The sequence below is a fragment of the Aplysia californica genome, unplaced genomic scaffold (assembly GCF_000002075.1).
Source record: "Aplysia californica isolate F4 #8 unplaced genomic scaffold, AplCal3.0 scaffold00015, whole genome shotgun sequence".
NCBI lineage: Eukaryota > Metazoa > Mollusca > Gastropoda > Aplysiida > Aplysiidae > Aplysia > Aplysia californica.
In genome coordinates this window covers 1,228,692-1,230,146 of record NW_004797285.1, presented here as the reverse complement: position 1 = coordinate 1,230,146, position 1,455 = coordinate 1,228,692, and the positions used below count along the sequence as shown (strand labels likewise).

Sequence of the window (1,455 nt, the reverse complement as noted above, 5' to 3'; positions counted from 1 at the left end):
CCCCCCTCTCTCTCTGTCATGTTACTTGCCTATCGATTTTGACTCCTATTCAATCCCTAAGTACTTACTTTACTGAGCAATAGAGCGAAATGCTCGCGGCTAAAGGGATTTGAAAACAACAACAACATACTGAGCAATACTTAAAAGGGTTTTTTTTGGTTTTTAAACAAGCTGTCTCTATAACGTGAAGCTAACCACTGTATGGAATTGTTGTATCATAGTGGCAATCTGTATTGTCAAGTCACACTCATTCACTTCTTTCTTCGGCCTTCTTTTGACCCTACGTCTTCCTCACTCGACCGCTCATTTATCTGATTTTGCAGAAAAAACACCGGGGGACAAAAAGCACCAGTAAGTGCAGGTGAGACCTTAAAGATTTTCTTTATTACTGTCAGTTTGTGCCTCTAGGTATGCTAAGTCAGTACAAATTTTGTGTTGTGAGATAGAATCAGAGATCTGCAGGGACACATAGGAATGTTATCTTTCTCTGAGGCACACTGCTAGTTACAGTGTCCGCACTTCCGAAGAAAATACCGTATCCCTTTATAAGTCTTTTGATGAATGCAACAAACAATAACAGCTTTAGTCTTATGTCACTTACAGAGTAATACGTACTTCTCTTTTTTTCTGCCCACCCCCCTTTTCTCATTATTTTTTTTCCATTTTTATTATTTTACACATTTTCATGCATGATAGAGAAGAGAAGAAAGGAGTAGGATGGGGTTGGAATGAAAGTTTTCTTACACTGTAGAAAAACCATTAGGTATAAACAAATCCAATAATTGCTATAAATTTAGATGCCAAAGCAATGAAATTATATTTCATCCTGTTGAGAAACATGCACACCTGTAACAAAAATCATGATTTTGTGATTGTTTATTTCAACTCGCATGCTTCAGACGAATCTCAGTCCATCACGGGAGAAAATGGCGGAGACGGGAGACTGTACACGATGCTTGATCTTTTTAAAACACCAAGGATGAGGATCAACTCTTTACTCATGTTCTATTTGTTGTAAGTTGGATTCCTCAGTCTGTTCACACCCCCCCCCCCTCAAACCACCACAAATTCCTTTGCCCAACTGTTTTTTCTCACAACTCTTCTCCCGCCCGTATAAAATGAACTCTCGTTGTGAAAATGGGTCCATACTGAGAGACTATTATTTTTAAAAAAACCCACGCTAGATAGCGTCTTAAGGTTGGTAATTTATTCCTCAAGTGAAGATACAAAGAAACTATTGTGAGTTTCAACAATAAGTGTAGAGCTTTAGTGGAAAAATACATGATATCTTTGTGAACTGAGCAATTCTGCCCTAGTAATCGCCGAAATTAAAATTCTACTAATAGCTGTTATAACATTTTTTAGCCAGTCTAATGGCTTATATTTTTAATGTTATGGGTTTTTGTTTACACGTACAAACAAACAAACACACAAAAGTATAATATAATATAATAT

General features: G+C 36.9%; 1 protein-coding gene across 1 annotated transcript in view; it reads left to right on the top strand.

The window, feature by feature from the left end:
* The window catches only part of LOC101861704 (organic cation transporter protein), a gene marked incomplete in the record, with an annotated part of 24,627 nt that overhangs the window by 16,005 nt on the left and 7,167 nt on the right, over positions 1 to 1,455 (top strand). Inside the window, 2 exon segments of the mRNA XM_005090292.3 lie at positions 324 to 361; positions 900 to 1,014. Of these exon segments, the coding sequence (XP_005090349.2) occupies positions 324 to 361; positions 900 to 1,014 (153 nt within the window).